Below are 15,744 nucleotides of genomic sequence, written 5' to 3'. Positions count from 1 at the left end.
TCACTAATGTTATGACCTCAAAAGTGTCCTGGGTATGATAAAGGGGTGTAATAAATAACTGAACCCAGTAATGAAAAAAAGAAAAGGATTTATTGTACAAGATAGATGAACAACGTAAAACAAGCTTCTGTCAAAACACAAACACTGACAAAAATGGAAGCTAAACTCTAGACTCAGTCTGTAACTAGGTAATAAAAAACAAAGTCCTTAATCCAAAAGCTGATCACATTTTCTCTGCTGAAGCCAGCTCGTCTTGCAGACAGCACACATGTGCACACAGTCAAGGTCCCACTGGCTCTCAGCTGCTTCTTTCCTCCTGCTCTTATACCTGTCTTCCTGCTGATCACCTGAAGCTGCAGTCTAGGCCAGAGCTGAATCTGCAGGAGTACAGAGCAGGAGGAAAAAAACCACACACATACACCAACATCTTTACGGCTGTGGCTGTAACAAATCCCATGTGAAAACATTGTTTATCACTAGAACACCCTCTAAACCAAGTAATCACCTTGATCACTTCATTTAGATTTGGATTTGTTTGGCATATGGTGTGAAAATGTAATAAATGATTAAGACACATGTTTTTTTATAATAATGAGGAAGATCTAACACCTTAATTCAACATGATCAAGAAGTCAGCATGGACATGAAAAGTGTATTATTTGGAGACACAATGAATGTAAGCAATCTGCTCTGTTGTGTCTCTGCAGTATTTTTGTCTACTGACACTGAATGCTTATGAAGCATCACAAAGTCCACAAAGTCATGCATTTTTGGGGGGATTTATTTTGTTTTTGTTGTTGTTTTTTTTGCTGTTTCACTGAAACAACTTGGGAAAAAACCGGAGCGATCCCGGAGTAAACCTGAAATGAGAGGGCTAAAGGAGGGTTCATCTGAGACGAACAAAGAACTTAAGCATTATGTGCAAAAGTCAATTTATAACTTTTAACTTGATACTCAAATTCTTTATGTTTGCCCAGATGAAACTTGTTGGTATCTACTTCCTCCGTCTTTTACCTCCTCTCTTATGTTTCCTCTTTTTGCCTTCTCCTTCACTGTTTTCTTTCACCTCCTCTTTTCCTTCACTGTTTTCTTTCACCTCCTCTTTTCCTTCACTGTTTTCCTTCACCTCCTCTTTTCCTTCACTGTTTTCTTTCACCTCCTCTTTTCCTTTTTCTTTCACCTCCTCTTTTACTTTTTCTTTAACCTCCTGTTTTACTGCATTTTTATCATTTCTTTCCGCCTTTGTCATCTCTACCTTGACCTGCTGTTTCACTGCACCTTTTTCTTCTTTTGCAGCCTTTAATATCTTCCCCTTGACTTTCACTTTTGCTGCAGCTATCCCATCATTGTCACCTTTTTCCAACTGTTTTGTGACCGCATCTTCTGTAATCTTATTTTTCTTTACAGAAGAGTCTGATCCTTGTAGCTTTGGAAGATGTGTGGCATGTACTTGGCTGATTTTTTTAACACAAAGGGGGCGGTGGTAAATGTAGTTCTGGGGATAGGTTGGGAAAAAAACACCAAATATTGCCTGGGCTAGAAGAGGACTGTTTGTAACTGCGCTTCCTGCCATACGGAAGACGGATGTGACAGTCCTCAGAGAAAAGAAGTACACCTCTCTGAGCCCGGTGTATATGTGCACGAATCCTGCTCTAACCAATGAATAAAGACTTTTTTGTCTAATTTCGGCTGCAGGAGGCAGCTTTGCATTGAGGTCATATTTGGTAGGGACTCGAGCCACAATCTTTTTAGCTTTCTCCACAGGTGGAGCTGTCTGCACCGCTCTTTTGGGAATAGGGTTAAGAATAACACCATGGATAGGGCATCTGAGCACACTTTGGCTGGAGCCGTTAGAGTGTCCGTGGTTGGTCTTCTTGGCGGAAACGGTCAGTGCTGGAGGTTTTTCTTTCTTACTGACAGATCCGCTGAGTTTCGGAAGTGGGTTTCCGTTCCTCAAAGATTGGTCGGGTTTCTGTGTTTGTGGGTCAAGCCTTGGTGAACTGGCGCCACTGAATCCGAGACTCGACTTGACGAATTTGCCGATCGCTGGGATGACCACCATTGTCATCATAAAGAAAGGCATGTTTGCTAACTGTTTGCTAAGAAGAGCGAGTATAACGACGCGTCCACTTTGCAGGCTGAGCTTGAAATGTGCTTGAATGTTCTGTGGGGTTGTATTCATTGAAAACTAAAGATGAAGGGCCACCTTAAGATCACGGGACATGACATCACAATGGCGTTCTATGTGTTCTTCTAGAACGTGTATTTTTTAAATGCGCATGTTCATTTGTCTCAGAAGACATTTGCACATGCGCATTTAAAAAATGCACTAAACGATCTTCCTTCACTTTATAAAGTCTATGTTCATAATGTATTACAGTAATTAAGAAAAAAAAACAATAAAATACGAATAAGAGAAATATGGAAAACAGTTTAAGGTCAGATTGTGCATCTATTAAAGATATTAATAAAAACAGTTCAAATGTTAGATATGTGCTTAAGTATTAATATAGTAGTAAGATTGTAAAAACTTGTATAATAGAATAGAATAGAACTTTACTGTCATTGTAACAAGTACAACGAAATTGAAGTCACAGCAGCAATCAAGAAAAAAAAAGAGATAGAAAGTGTATAGAAAGTGTAAAAGGTCCATAAGAAAATAGATGATGACAGCTTGTCCATCATTCTCCAGTTCAGCCAGCCTCCACCTCCACAGGGTCCAGGACTGAGCTTCTTCAGTCATGCTCCATCTCTGTCTCCTGGATCCTCTCTGCTCACAGCAAGTGAAGCTCTTCCAACATGGCGTTGGTGTCTGATGTTAGCTCCGTTAGCCATGTCTGTGAATAGCATGATGCTACTCTGCCCTCTGGTATCCCCTCTGTTGCTGGGTTAGCACGGCTAGCTCATCCTTCTTATTGGAGATAGATCTTATGTTCTCAATAACGATGGATGGAAGGACAGGTCCATGTCGTCACTTCTTGGCTCACACCTAAGAACCAGCATGTCGACCTCACCTCCTTCTCCTCACCTTGTGGGAAGACATCGGGCCTTACACCAGTTAGCATTGACATGCTACAGGCTGCTTACAGCTGATTTCACATGTAAACAATGCAGCCATGGTTACATGTAGGATCTCCAGACAAACACAGGAGAAAAAGTAGTAAAAATATCACTGAAGCCACTAAAATTTTGGTGTCCATGACCAACAAATGAGCCATACAAAGTAATGATCCACTCCAAATACAAAGACTATGAAAAATACAAGAAACGGACAAAGAAGAGAGAGCTGCTGCAAAAGGCAGCCATAGCCAACAGGGCGCCTAGGAACAACCTATTATCAAAATAGTAGTAAGATTGTAAAAATTTATATAAATGAATTAAAAGGTAAGGTTAAAAAGTTAGAGATAAATAAAAACACAAAAAATACTACTAAATACTCTACATCCATATATACAAATGAAGATGGAAAATGTGACAGACCTTCCTGACGTGTAGACTAAAATCATCTCTGAGATGTAGCCCGGCCCTGGGCCATGTGGTACCTCAAAAAACTGATGAAAGGATTTTAGAATCCATTTAAAAACATCAGGCAGTCAGTGTAATGATTTTGTATAGGTGGGATGCAGGCTCTCCTTCTGGTCTTTGTGAGGACTCTTTCTTTAGTTGTTGGTAAAGTGATAAAGTCAGATGTCTCACAACGGGAAAGTAGGGGGTTTGGTTTCAGGTCCTGTTGTCCACACGCAGAATTGTCCTTACAACACTTTGAAGTGGTCAGAATTAAGACAAGAAAATTAATTATTTAAGTTTCAACTAGGAAGTAAAATGAACACTCACCGAGAGTTTCCGTATAATGCTGCATTTGTTTGTGCTAAATTCTTTGTGTTTGAAATTTGAATCAAAGCTTACGTTTTATCCTTTTATGTCTAAATAATCTCTGTTTTGTTATTATTTCCTGTCTGTGTCAGCGTATGGTGACAGCACTGGACGTCACGATGCTCATCCTGACTGTTCTCCAGCTGTGTGTCTGCATTAGTTTGGCTGTTCTGGGATTCAAAGCTCTGGTCTGCAGGCGGACAGAGAAGGTAAGGATCAAGACTAGCACAAAGTCAGAACACCAAAGTTTTTGACACTGGTTTGTTTGGAGTCGGGTTACAAAGTCTCGACTAGAGACAAGAGTTGGAAACTAGCATTTACTATAAATTCTTTGTGCAGCACATCAGAATCATGCCTTGTTATGAAACTATGTTAAAATGCATCGTCTTGATTAAATGAACAATTTCAAATTCAAAACATCACCAGGGCTGGCAGCTAAATTTGTAAAACATGAATCACTCTATGTAAGAGATGACATACTGAGAGTTCGGTCAAAGTAGATGGAAACATGACAGGGTAAGCCTAATGGGGTTTCTCCAATACCCCCAAAAGTAGTTCTTAACACTAACTGAACATTAAGTGTATGAATCAGGACTGCACTGAGTTATTCTGCCTCCTCACTGTCAGTCTTTAGCATTTTCCCTTCCTTAGACAATCCCATATCCAATCTGTTTCCTGATTACTCCCTCAGCTGCACTGAGTTTGTAGATTTAACCTTGAACAACAAGTCTCTCTGTACACAGAAATGATTACAGTGAGTCCTTAAGAGTCTGTGATTAGAGTCACATCCTGGTGTCAACGCTGTTTTCTTCATAGCAACAATCTGCTATTGAGAAAGAAGAGACTGCTGCTATGTGATGATCATCAGCAATAAGTACTTGACAGAGTAAAATAAGTCAGTATGTCATGAAATATCTCGATGTTTATTGGTCGAATGAAATATTTGGAATCCAGAAATCAGACGACAGCAGCTGTCATGTATGGGGTTATAGTTATGCCACAATTTTGAGCACAAAAAATGTTATTTCACAGGAACTCAAATATGTTTTGTAATAAAAAAACAAAATAGAATCAATCGAAAAGAAATCATCTTGCGTAAATAACTAAAAAAATGTGCATTATTTTTCATGTCTGCAGAATCAGAACTACTAGCTCTGATTGGATTTCTTTAAACTTCCTAGTAGAAAGTTTGAAGATCTCTAGCTATCTGTATCTGCCTGAATGACACAAAGATGGACATAGCTTAATCAGTTGATGAAGATGTCAGCAATACACCACAGCCCCAGCTGATTTTGTTTTTTTTCTAATCAACTCGCCTAGCAAGTCAAAAAATGTGGCCCAAATAAAACTCCACATGTGATTTTTTTTTAAAAAGCCATACAAATAAAAATTTTGAAAGCACTGTCTTGTTGCTTATAAAAAATGTTCTTGTTTTGTGTCAGCAGGCCATCGGAGATGTTGAGATCTACGACCCAGAGCTGAAGGAAGGCCTCCTGAGCACTCCCGATCCTTAATATTTCAACCAAACACAAAGATGTTTGCGTACAATCAGCAACACATCCTTCAATCCTTCGGCATTATACATCATCTTTATATGCATGTGGTTATGTGTGTTTGAAATTTTCATAGATATGCTTGTGAGGTGTGTTTTATGGGAACTTGTGTGGACAAATGAGTCGGCCAGTGAGCTAAGCTAATGTCCAAGAATTCTTCAATCAGTATTTTGCAGTTTGAAATGTCACAAGATCACAAAAAGGTGAGGGACCAGAAGACAACATTCCCCAAAGCCAAGATGTATCTACACAGAAAGACTTAAACTGTTACATTATAGAAAAAGAAAAAAAATCTCTGAATAAATGTCATAAATTTCGGTGAACCCAGTGGCTTCGTTTGTTTTGTATTGATCAGTGACTCATGTTAGATTTTCCAGCACTAATGTTTCATGTCGCACTTTAATTTTCCTCCATTTTCATGTTGATGATGTCACAGGGCGTTTATGTTCCAGTTAAAGAGAGTTTGCAAAGCTATGCGTGTTCACTAAACATGGAAGCAATTTTATATTACATTTATTACAGAGAGAGCTCTGGTATGGTTATACTGGATATCCAACTTTTAAAGTTTCTCATGTTTCAGTGAGTCTGAGGTAAAGGTGAAGAATAAAGTGATGATACCTTCCAGTCTGACAGGTGAGGGCGGCGCTGTGTGACGTCGATGGTGACAAACAGGAAATGCTTCGTAGACCAGACCATCCCAATTCACTTCGGCCTTTGCGGTCTACACAGGCCACGAAGGCCGGGTCCTCCGAAGGCTACAGCCTACAGAGGCTGCGGCCCTGAATTGAGACACAGCCATTGAGTGTGGGTGGTAAACAAGCAAAATGTGTTTTTCTGTCCCTAAATGTCCTCAAAAGTCAGTAAACACAGCTGTGTGGTTACCATGGTGATGATGATGCATCAAGTGACATTTTTTTAACCCCACCTGCAGCAGAAGCTGTTCAGGCATCATTTTGTCATTTAGTGTCTTGAAATAAAACATTTTACTGGTGAATGTGCCTTAAAGTAAGTCTAATAAGACTATTTTTACTAAAGAATACTACTTAATTGCTTGCTTAAATATCAGATTTTGCAGTGGCATAAATTATTTACAAGGCTCAGTTGCATGAAAAATACAGTTTGCTCAAAATGAATATGTAATCAGAAATCAGAATCAGAAATGCTAATAATAACCTTTTTGCATTGATGTTCAATTTTTGTATTTGTAAAAATAAAATTAGAACGAGTGTAATAGAGAATAAATGTTTTAATGAACTTTAATTTTCTTTGCCTATTAGTCCCTCGTGTCTGGGATCATCTTTGTTCTTGCTGGCAGGTTCCCGTCTGTTTGCTCAGTGAGTAAAGCCTTAAAGTTGTCCAAAACATGAATTCATTTGTAGCACTGACTAAATGAAACATGTGAGTCGTATTTTCTCTCAGGTGATCTTTGCTGTAATCATGAACATCCTGGGGTTCATATTCTCCATCGTTGGAATCGGGCTGTACAGCATCGACCTGAGGGAAATGATTTATCGCAGCCGGTATTGGAGTGAACCGTTTTTCAGAGTAAGGAAACTTTGCAGATCACACTTTTAACTAGTTAATAATTTTACTTTCAATCAACAATTTCCATAATAGGCCAAACAAATGATGTTTGTTTTGTTTAAATCTTCCAAAACTGTCTGGTCTAATGCATCCCCCTAACAGTGATTACAGCCATAGATCTGTAGACTACCCTTAACTTGACTTACACACAGACTGTGTAAAGCAAGGGCGTAGTACCCGCAACGTCCCCCATCTGTTCCTGAAACAGTGAAATGAAGCCAATCCATGTGTGCAGACACATTGGATATGACGAAGGCTATAGCTCGCCTGTTAATCACATGAGCTGTGCAGTGACTCTCAAACAATCCTAATACAGACCTGATCAAAATCTTAAGACCAGTTGAAAAATTGCTATAATTTACCTTTTGCACATTCGGACCTTAATGAGATTTTAAGCAGAACTACAATTCAAAAGCAAGCAGGGGGAGTGTGACCAAAAGCACATTGAAAAAGTAATTTATTGAAAACAACAAGTAAACTGAAATAGGCTGTTTATCAGCTGATCAAAGGTTTTTAAGACCATTGCTCAAAAAACTACAAAAAATCTCCAAACCAGAACCAGAACAAAAATTTTCTCAGTAGGACTCAGTAATGAGTAGCTCCACCGTTCTTGTTAATCACTCCAAAAATACAAAAATTGGTTTGGGCATGTTTGATGCGAGTGTTTTCAGAAAGCTTTTGGGAACATTGCTTCAAGTGGTGAAGACGGCTTCACAAAGGGCATCAACTGTCTGGAACTGACGGCCATTCTTATAAACTTCCCTTGCCATCCATCCCCAAATGTTCTCTATTGGATTTAAATCAGGGGAACATGCGGGATGGTCCAAAACAGTGATGTTATTCTCCCTGAAGAAGTCCTTCATCAAGCCAGCATTGTGACCTGCAGCGTTGTCATGTTGAAAAACTCAGCTGTTACCACACAGACCAGGGCCCTCAGTCATGAAGGATGCCCGCTGCAACATCTGCACGTAACCAGCCGCCATTTGACCACCTTGCACCACCTGAAGCTCCACTGTTCCACTGAATGAAAAAGCCCCAGATCATGATGGACCCCCCTCCACTGTGCCGGGTAGAAAACATCTCAGGTTGGAAGCCATCTGGACTGTCAAGGTTCAATGTTTTCTCATCAAAGAATAATACTTATTTCCATCTTTCAATGTCCCATGTTTGATGCTCCCTGGCAAAGTCCTAAGTTCAGGTCTTTGAATTTTTTTTGTTTGTTTTGAAACCCTTTTCCCGCAGATGCTGTCTGATGGTTATTGCGCTGCAGTTGGCACCAGTAAAGGCCTTATTTTGGGTTGAGGACCGCCCTTCACAGACAGCCAATCAGATCCCCCGGCTCAGGGCAAATGTAATTTTTTGGGTCACTTGACTTTTTTGTCCCATGATGCTCAGGATCTCTCAAAAAGTGTAGAATGACTGTCTTACTGTGTCCAACCTCAGCAGCAATGGCATGCTGCGATAGGCCTTGCTTATGCAGCTTGACGATCAGACCACGTTAAGAAGAGACAGCTTCTCAGCTTCAGCCATCAGGAGGGCATGGCTTTGTGCATCCCAGACAGAAAATGAACATTTTGAGCAGATTTTGTGGTCTTAAACTTTTGATCAGGTGATAAACAACCAATTTAATTTTTTTTTTAAATTACAAGTTCCAAATGTTTTTTGTCACACTCCCCCTTCTTGCTTTTGCATACTGTAGCTCTACTTAAAACCTCATTAAGGTCCAAATGTACAAAATCTAGCAATTTTTCAATTGGTCTCAAGATTTTGATCGGGTCTGTACCTTCTAAACTGCAGTTAGAAAAAACTGTTTCAGATCCAAGCTGTTTCTTGAGCCAGGCTGTAAATATGCTTTTGAATGCCATAAGGGTCTATTTTTTTTGCTGGGTGTGTACGTGACTTCTGGTCTTTCTGCAGCCAGCCTCAAGTGGATCCTCAGTGAACAGTTGCCCCTTGGACTTACACCATCAGCAGAGCATCCCATCTACACACTAAATGCTTTAAAGAAGTTATCTTACGTTTTTAAAACCTCATTCACTAATGTTATGACCTCAAAAGTGTCATGGGTATGATAAAGGGGTGTCAGTGCTGGAGGTTTTTCTTTCCTACCGACAGATCCGTGGAGTTTCGGAGGTGGGTTTCCATCCCTGACAGATTGGTCGGTTGTCGGTGTTTGTGGGTCAAGCCTGGGTGAACTGGCGCCACTGAATCCGAGACTCGACTTGACGAATTTGCCGATCGCTGGGATGACCACCATTGTCATCATAAAGAAAGGCATGTTTGCTTCTGCACAGGTTTAACATCTGTTGCAAAAATGTTCTTCCTTTCTTTTACTCTTGAAGCGGTTTCTTTGCTTGTCTTTGTTTTGCTGCCTTCCCTTGAAGAGGTGTGCTCTTGTATGTTGCCAAACAATGGATGAGAAGCAATTTTCGCCTGCTTTTCCACAAAGAGTACCAGATCGCTGAACCTGGCTCTCCTTCCTGACCTTTCTTGGATGTCACAAGCAACTCCCCTCCACTTATCACGTAACTTAAAAAGAAGCTTGTAAACAACTGCTCTCATGTTAGTAGGGCTATCCATTTCTTCAACATAGTCCATGCTGTCAACTGTGTTACAGCAACTTGTGAGGAAAACTGCAAACTCTGTAAGCGCTTCTCCGTCTTCTGACTTAATAACAGGCCATTTCAATGCTCTTTCAATGTAGGCAGAAGCGATTGTGTATTCATTCTAGTGCTGCACGATTTGGGGAAAAGGTGCGATTTGCGATTAGGTGGACAATATTGCGATTGCGATTGTGCTTGCAATTTAATAAAAAAAGTTGTGTCATGATGAGTCTACAGACTTGCTTGGTTATCATGGAGAAAAATCTGAATTGCATGTGCTGACATTACGATTGCGATAATCGCGCAGCCCTAATTCATTCCCAAAATGTTTGTTCAAGAGCTGCTTAGCTTCGGAATAGCCTCTGTCAGGATGCATATGCGAACAACTCCGAACGAGAATCTTTGGCCTGCCGTGGGTAAACTGCTCAAGGAAATGCAATCTGTCCCGGTTGCTGTCTGTCCTTTCCTCAATCCCATGCTCAAACGCTTTCATGAAGAAACCGAACTCCAGGGGATCTCCGTTAAAGACTGGGACGTTTAGAGGAGGAAGAGTAGAGACTCTCTGCTGCCTCACCAAAAGCTCTGTAATCTCATTTTGTCGCTCCATAACATTCAGCAGGTCTCTAATATCAGCAACTCTGCTTTGTTCTGTGCTGTACCTTTTAGTAGACTTAGCATTGAGGTGATGAGATGGACCATCTCTTTCTGAGCTGTGTTGATACACAATCCTCGGAGTAACATCTGATCTACCTTCTCGGGGGAGGTCTTCATAGTCTGAGTGCAAAGATCTACCGTTGCCTTCCCAAAGATGGCTTGCAACATTTAGGTATGAAGTCACTCTGTTCTCGGAAACAGCAGAATTGCTACCAGCTGACCCTTTTACGGCTAAAACCTCAAGTTTTGCACTAGCTGCAGCAATAGCTGTTTGCAACTCCCATTCTTCCTTTTTTGCTTTTAGCAAAGTCTCTTCTCTTTCAATTTCCAACTTCCATTTCAAAGCTTCTGCGCGTGCTACCAAGGCTGCCCGTTCAGCTTCTACTTTGAGCCTAGCAGAAGACACAGTCGTAGACACACCGCTGTGACTGACTGATGATACCATTGAGGCACTGTCTGTGGGTTTTACCTCTGCATCGACAATTTTAGCCTCATCTGCTTGTTGTTGAACTACTTTCAACCACTTTTCTACGTTCTCTACAAATGTCTTTAATTTGGTGGCTTTAGGCTCAAACCACTGCGTCTGATCATGAAGAGCTTCTTTTTCGTTCAGTTCTACTCTAAGTGCATCATAGGCTTCACGGAATTCCATGTACATGTTTGTAAAGTCAGTGGCAGTTTTAGTATTCACTTCCTCTACATTCCTGTGATCCTCCATAAGAGCATCGATTTCCTTCATCTTTCGAGCGAGATAAGCAAACTTAGCTTTCCTTGCTCCCCTTAGCTGATTAAGCTTTTCCTCAAGCGCTTTCATAGTAGGCTTTGATTCTCTTTTTTGGACCGCTTCTTGCTCCGCTTGATCCATGTTAATAACGTAGCAACCAAACTCATACAAATAACCGTAGTCCTTGATGCACGTCACTTCAATGAACAGCCTTTTAAGCAGCTGGAGCTTCACCCAGTCTTATTTTACATAGAATAGAATAGAATAGAATAGAATAGAAAATACTTTATTTATCCCCGAGGGGAAATTCAGGAGTCACCGCAGCATTTAAGAAAACAAAAGTAAGAAAGAATATAGAAAGTGCAAAAATGTCCATAAGAAATTAGATGACGACATCCCGTCCACCACTCTCCAGCCCAGCCAGTCTCCACCTCCACAGGGTCCAGGACTGAGCCTCCCCAGCAGTCTGTTCAGTCTCTGTCTCCTGGATCCTGTCTGCTCACAGCAGGCGAAGCTCCTCCGATGTGTCGCGGCGTCCGATGTCAGCTCCGTCAGCCACATCCGTGAACAGCATGATGCCGCTGGATTAGCACAGCTAGCTCATCCATCCCCCGGAGCGAGATCCCACGTTCCCAACAACGATGGATGGAAGGACAGGTCCACGTCGTCACCTCCCAGCTCACATCCGAGAACCAGCACGTCGTCCTCACCTCCTCCTCCTCAGCTCGAGGGAAATCATCAAGCCCCACACTAGTTAGCATTGACATGCTACAGGCTGCTAACAGCTAATTTCGCATGTAAACAATGCAGCCATGGTTACATGTAGGATCTCCAGACAAACACAGGAGAAAAGTAGTAAAAAATACCGCCGAAGCCACAAAAAGTTTGGTGTCCGTGACCGACAATGAACCATACAAAGTGATGATCCACTCCAAATACAAAGATTACGAAAAAGAGACGAAGAAATTACAAGAAACGGACAAAGACAAGAGAGCTGCTGCAACAGGCAGCTACTTGGGTAGCGCCTAGCAACCGAGTCATATACATGAAGTTGTGCTTACTTGTAAAGGTGATGCCTCATGCGTTGAGCCAGCTACCTTGTCCGTATGTCCATGCTCTTGTCCTTTCAGGCTAACGTTAGCATGTCCAGTCCTACATGTGCTCCGTCAGTGTGCTCCTTTAGCATCGACAAACTCCGTACGTAGCTGATATTTTCCACCTGCGGAGCGTTTTTCTGACTTAATGTAGTGGCCAACGTATTTCGAATAAAAAGCTCTCTTGCCACTTCATAGCAGGACGTATTACTTCTGACTCGGATGTTCTTGATCCAAAGACGAAAGTGACACCGGTTCAAGGTTTCCAAAAATATGGTGAACACTTTTTATTTTTCCAAAACGGACATAAAGCTGAAGGTTACAAAAAATGATTCGTCTTCTGTCCTTCTAAAACAAAAATTTACATCCACACAGTGTCAGAAAAACGTTGCTCCTCGTCCTGCTCGGACGTATCTCTACTATAACTTGACTACTCCTCCGACACGACAGACCATCACGACATTGGTAGACACTTTACGGAGGCCATGGCTTTAAGAGCAACACACGTACACACGTACACAGGAACGGAGAAATGCTACTCAAATACTATATCAATATCAAATGTAAAAACATAAAATTATTCAAAAGTTAAGAACTTATATTGCATTCTATATTAGTGGCTTCAACAGGGTGTAATAAATAACTGAACCCAGTAATGAAAAATAGAAAAGGATTTATTGTACAAGATAGATGAACAACGTAAAACAAGCTTCTGTCAAAACACAAACACTGACAAAAATGGAAGCTAAACTCTAGACTCAGTCTGTAACTAGATAATAAAAAACAAAGTCCTAAATCCAAAAGCTGATCACATTTTTTCTGCTGAAGCCAGCTCGTCTTGCAGACAGCACACATGTGCACACAGTCAAGGTCCCACTGGCTCTCAGCTGCCTCTTCCCTCCTACTCTTATACCTGTCTTCCTGCTGATCACCTGAAGCTGCAGTCGAGGCCAGAGCTGAACCTGCAGGAGTACAGAGCAGGAGGAAAAAAACACACACATACACCAACATCTTTACGGCTGTGGCCGTAACAAATCCCATGTGAAAACAATGTTTATCACTGGAACACTGTCTAAACCAAGTAATCACCTTGATCACTTCATTTAGATTTGAATTTGTTTGGCATATGGTGTGAAAATGTAATAAATGATTAAGACACATGTTTTTTATAATAATGAGGAAGATCCAACACCTTAAGTCAACATGATCAAGAAGTCAACATCAACATGAAAAGTGTATTATTTAGAGACACAATGAATGTAAGCAATCTGCTCTGTTGTGTCTCTGCAGTATTTTTGTCTACTGACACTGAATGCTTATGAAATAAGGTGGCATCACAAAGTCCACAAAGTCATGCATTTATGGGGGGGTTTATTTTGTTTTTGTTGTTTGTTTGTTTTTTTTTGCTGTTTCACTGAAACAACTTGGGGAAAAAAACGGAGCAATCCTGGAGTAAACCTGAAATGAGAGGGCTAAAGGAGGGTTCATCTGAGACTAACAAAAATCTTGAGCATTATGTGCAAAAGTCAATTTATAACTTTTAACTTGATACTCAAATTCTTTATGTTTGCCCAGATGAAACTTGTTGGTATCTACTTCCTCCGTCTTTTACCTCCTCTCTTATGTTTCCTCTTTTTGCCTTCTCCTTCACTGTTTTCTTTCACCTCCTCTTTTCCTTCACTGTTTTCTTTCACCTCCTCTTTTCCTTCACTGTTTTCCTTCACCTCCTCTTTTCCTTCACTGTTTTCTTTCACCTCCTCTTTTCCTTTTTCTTTCACCTCCTCTTTTACTTTTTCTTTAACCTCCTGTTTTACTGCATTTTTATCATTTCTTTCCGCCTTTGTCATCTCTACCTTGACCTGCTGTTTCACTGCACCTTTTTCTTCTTCTGCAGCCTTTAATATCTTCCCCTTGACTTTCACTTTTGCTGCAGCTATCCCATCATTGTCACCTTTTTCCAACTGTTTTGTGACCGCATCTTCTGTAATCTTATTTTTCTTTACAGAAGAGTCTGATCCTTGTAGCTTTGGCAGATGTGTGGCATGTACTTGGCTGATTTTTTTAACACAAAGGGGGCGGTGGTAAATGTAGTTCTGGGGATAGGTTGGGAAAAAAACACCAAATATTGCCTGGGCTAAAAGAGGACTGTTTGTAACTGCGCTTCCTGCCATACGGAAGACGGATGTGACAGTCCTCAGAGAAAAGAAGTACACCTCTCTGAGCCCGGTGTACATGTGCACGAATCCTGCTTTAACTAATGAATAAAGACTTATTCGTCTAATTTCGGCTGCAGGAGGCAGCTTTGCATTGAGGTCATATTTGGTAGGGACTCGAGCCACAATCTTTTTAGCTTTCTCAACAGGTGGAGCTGTCTGCACCGCTCTTTTAGGAATAGGGTTAAGAATAACACCATGAATAGGGCATCTGAGCACACATTGGCTGGAGCCGTTAGAGTGTCCGTGGTTGGTCTTCTTGGCGGAAACGGTCAGTGCTGGAGGTTTTTCTTTCTTACCGACAGATCCGCTGAGTTTCGGAAGTGCGTTTCCGTTCCTGACAGATTGGTCGGTTGTAGGTGTTTGTGTGTCAAGCCTGGGTGAACTGGCGCCACTGAATCCGAGACTCGACTTGACGAATTTCCCGATCGCTGGGATGACCACCATTGTCATCATAAAGAAAGGCATGTTTGCTAACTGTTTGCTAAGAAGAGCGAGTATAATGACGCGTCCACTTTGCAGGCTGAGCTTGAAATGTGCTCGAATGTTCTGTGGGGTTGTATTCATTGAAATCTAAAGATGAAGGGCCACCTTAAGATCACGGGACATGACATCACAATGGCGTTCTATGCGTTCTTCTAGAATGTGCATTTTTTAAATGTGCATGTTCATTTGTCTCAGAAGACATTTGCACATGCGCATTTAAAAAATGCACTAAACGATCTTCCTTCACTTTATAAAGTCTATGTTCATAATGTATTACAGTATTAAGAAAAAAAAACAATAAAATACAAATAAGAGAAATATGGAAAACAGTTTAAGGACAGATTGTGCATCTATTAAAGATATTAATAAAAACAGTTCAAATGTTAGATATGTGCTTAAGTATTAGAATAGTCGTAAGATTGTAAAAACTTGTATAATAGAATAGAATAGAACTTTACTGTCATTGTAATGGTGTGGCCACACCAAACGCGAATTTGCGGCGCGATTACATACAAAGTCAATGCAAAGACGCGTTTAGCCGCCGATTCGCCTTGGGCGGCGCGATTCGCGCGTTTGGCGCGGCGAGTTTGGAGCGTTCACGCGTTTGGGCGGTAGACGCAAATTCGCTCGAGTTCAAAATATTCCCCCACAACGTCATTGTTATGACAACGTTGGGGGGCAACTGCCGCCTGCTCCGGCTCCAACTCCGCCGGAGGATGGAGGAGAAAACAATCTGTGCGGTGTGTCATCATCCAGAGTTATACGATACGACGTGTGTACTCTACAGAGACTGGAAAAACAGGAGCAGGCTTGGTTGAAAGTCTCTGAGGAGACAGGTTTTGAATGTAAGTTCTGAAAACATTCGTTCCCAGCTGGATTTGCCTGCACGGTCTATCACTGAGTCCGACTGTGTTTTCCTCAGCGGAGTTTTGAGCCTGATAAAGAGGAGGGAAGTGCGGG

At 41.2% G+C, this 15,744-nt stretch overlaps 1 protein-coding gene across 3 annotated transcripts in view; it reads left to right on the top strand.

Moving 5' to 3' along the window:
• LOC141801374 (uncharacterized) overlaps positions 1–15,744 on the top strand; it is a 30,139-nt gene that overhangs the window by 5,541 nt on the left and 8,854 nt on the right. Inside the window, exons 4-5 of one of the 3 annotated variants that reach the window (XM_074684392.1) lie at positions 6,704–6,760; positions 6,846–6,971. In XM_074684392.1, coding sequence (XP_074540493.1) covers positions 6,704–6,760; positions 6,846–6,971 — 183 coding nt within the window. Of the gene's footprint in view, positions 1–3,965; positions 4,083–5,315; positions 6,037–6,703; positions 6,761–6,845; positions 6,972–15,744 lie in introns of those variants that run through there. The other 2 variants (XM_074684391.1, XM_074684390.1) reach the window with 2 other exon arrangements.

This window comes from Halichoeres trimaculatus, unplaced genomic scaffold, assembly GCF_033239565.1.
Source record: "Halichoeres trimaculatus isolate MK-OKI-2021-1 unplaced genomic scaffold, fHalTri1.1 fHalTri1_scaffold_12, whole genome shotgun sequence".
Taxonomy (NCBI): domain Eukaryota; kingdom Metazoa; phylum Chordata; class Actinopteri; order Labriformes; family Labridae; genus Halichoeres; species Halichoeres trimaculatus.
This window is presented reverse-complemented; position numbering and strand designations above follow the sequence as displayed.